This window comes from Austrofundulus limnaeus, unplaced genomic scaffold (genome assembly GCF_001266775.1).
Source record: "Austrofundulus limnaeus strain Quisiro unplaced genomic scaffold, Austrofundulus_limnaeus-1.0 Scaffold295, whole genome shotgun sequence".
Taxonomy (NCBI): Eukaryota; Metazoa; Chordata; class Actinopteri; order Cyprinodontiformes; family Rivulidae; genus Austrofundulus; species Austrofundulus limnaeus.
This window is the reverse complement of record NW_013952697.1, coordinates 72,989-74,711: the sequence shown is the minus strand read 5'-3', so window position 1 is coordinate 74,711 and position 1,723 is coordinate 72,989. Positions and strand designations below refer to the sequence as shown.

At 41.9% G+C, this 1,723-nt stretch overlaps 1 protein-coding gene across 3 annotated transcripts in view; it reads left to right on the top strand.

Annotated features, from left to right (window-relative positions):
- fancl (FA complementation group L) overlaps positions 1-1,723 on the top strand; it is a 52,416-nt gene that overhangs the window by 32,698 nt on the left and 17,995 nt on the right. For all 3 annotated transcript variants that reach the window (XM_014021493.1, XM_014021494.1, XM_014021495.1), the window contains one exon: positions 1,483-1,551. In XM_014021493.1, the coding sequence (XP_013876947.1) occupies positions 1,483-1,551 (69 nt within the window). The remainder of the gene's footprint in view (positions 1-1,482; positions 1,552-1,723) is intronic.

Genomic DNA, 1,723 nt, shown 5'->3' with positions numbered 1-1,723 from the left:
TTCTTCCATGTTGTTAGTAAAATCCAGGAGGGGGCATTCCACTTGCTGTCCTGTTGGGGTCTCAGAGTCCAAGAGATCCTCTGTTTGTGATGCTGCTTCTGCAGCTTGAAGTAACTCCTCTCTGTGGTTCTGATTCTGAAGCAGTCTTCTTATCAGTAACTGGCACGCTGTGTTCCACTGATATCTCAGTTTTCTCCGGCTGTCCTTCAGACATCAGCTGTTGTGGTTTTTCCTGTTTTTTTCCAGCCTTACTTAGAGATCAGGATGGGCAGTAAGTTTGAAGCAGCTCACACAAATATGGAGGAGCAAGATTGTTCAAACATTTAAAAACAAATAGCAGCAACTTAAAATAATGCTATAGTGCACAGGGAGCCAGTGAAGGGAGGCCAGGATTGGAGTGATATGCTCGCACCTATGTGTCCGAGTCAAGAGGCGAGCAGCAGAGTTCTGCACACGCTGCAGGCGGGTGAGAGAGGTCTGACTAATGCCTACATACAGTTACAATAATCAAGATGAACTGTGATAAAAGCATGGATTATTTTTTCCAAGTCAGATCTTGCCAAGATTGGTTTCACTTTTGCTATTTGACGAAGCTGATAAAAACTTTTCTGAACAACACTGCTGATCTGTTTCTCAAATTTAAAATCTGACTCAAACTTCACCCCCCAAATTGGTCACACAATTCCTGAGATGAAATTACAGTGAGCCAAGGTCCAAACAACATAACTTCAGTCTTATTTTTATTTAGACTAAGGAAATTAAGAGAGAACCACGCTTTGATGATGATTTTAAGAGTGTCTACAATCAATCTACAAAGAGTGAAGGTCAGCAGACACTGAATATTCCTTGTAACAACCTTAGTGTTACCAGCACTTGATAGTTTGATAGGGCTCACATTGTGGTGTCTTAAAGAAGCTGGGAGGTTGTATTGTACAACGCCCTTCCATGTGGGGTTTCAAGATGTTGCAAAAGCACACAAAGCAATGGCTTTGTGAGGGCACCGAGTTTCCAGTTGCTCAACACAGATAACACCAAATGCCTTAAGCATTACAAAACCTCATGAAATCTACTCTTGCCTTCTGGATTCAGGCTTTGCGATCTTTACAATAACCGGTGTCATCATGTCTGGATGATTGGCATCAGCCAGGTTTACTGTCCCATGTGTAGGCTGCCACAAACACCAGAAAAAATCTTTGGGTTTGAAGCGTTGCCCGTAACCAGGAGGTGTGAACTAATGATGAGTTGTGTTGTTTAATATTCACTGATTAATTTTGGTTCTGCACTCACTCAAATGACCTTCATATGGTGGTGCTGAAAAACCAGTTCTACCAATGTTGTGTAAAGACACAACATTCTTGACATCATGTTGTGTGGAGCCATAAGGGTCTGACTTCAGGTCAGTGTGATTCTGGGTACCATGATGGCACAGACCTACTGTGCATCCAGACATCCTGTTTCTGATCAAATGTTTTCCTCCTACAGCATCCCACAGAAGCTCCTGATTGTTCAGCCGACCTGCCGGTTCCTCTGAACATTAATTGGACACCACAGGTATGTACAAATTGCACTAATGATTCACTGGATTTTCACTTTATTGAAATACTCCTAATTTTAGCAAAAGTTCCTGAAGTTCTCCAAGTGAATATGCTACTAATGATGTATACAATAGATTTAGTCCATTACAGGATTGTTTTAAAGATGAGGCGGACACACACTTTGAGCT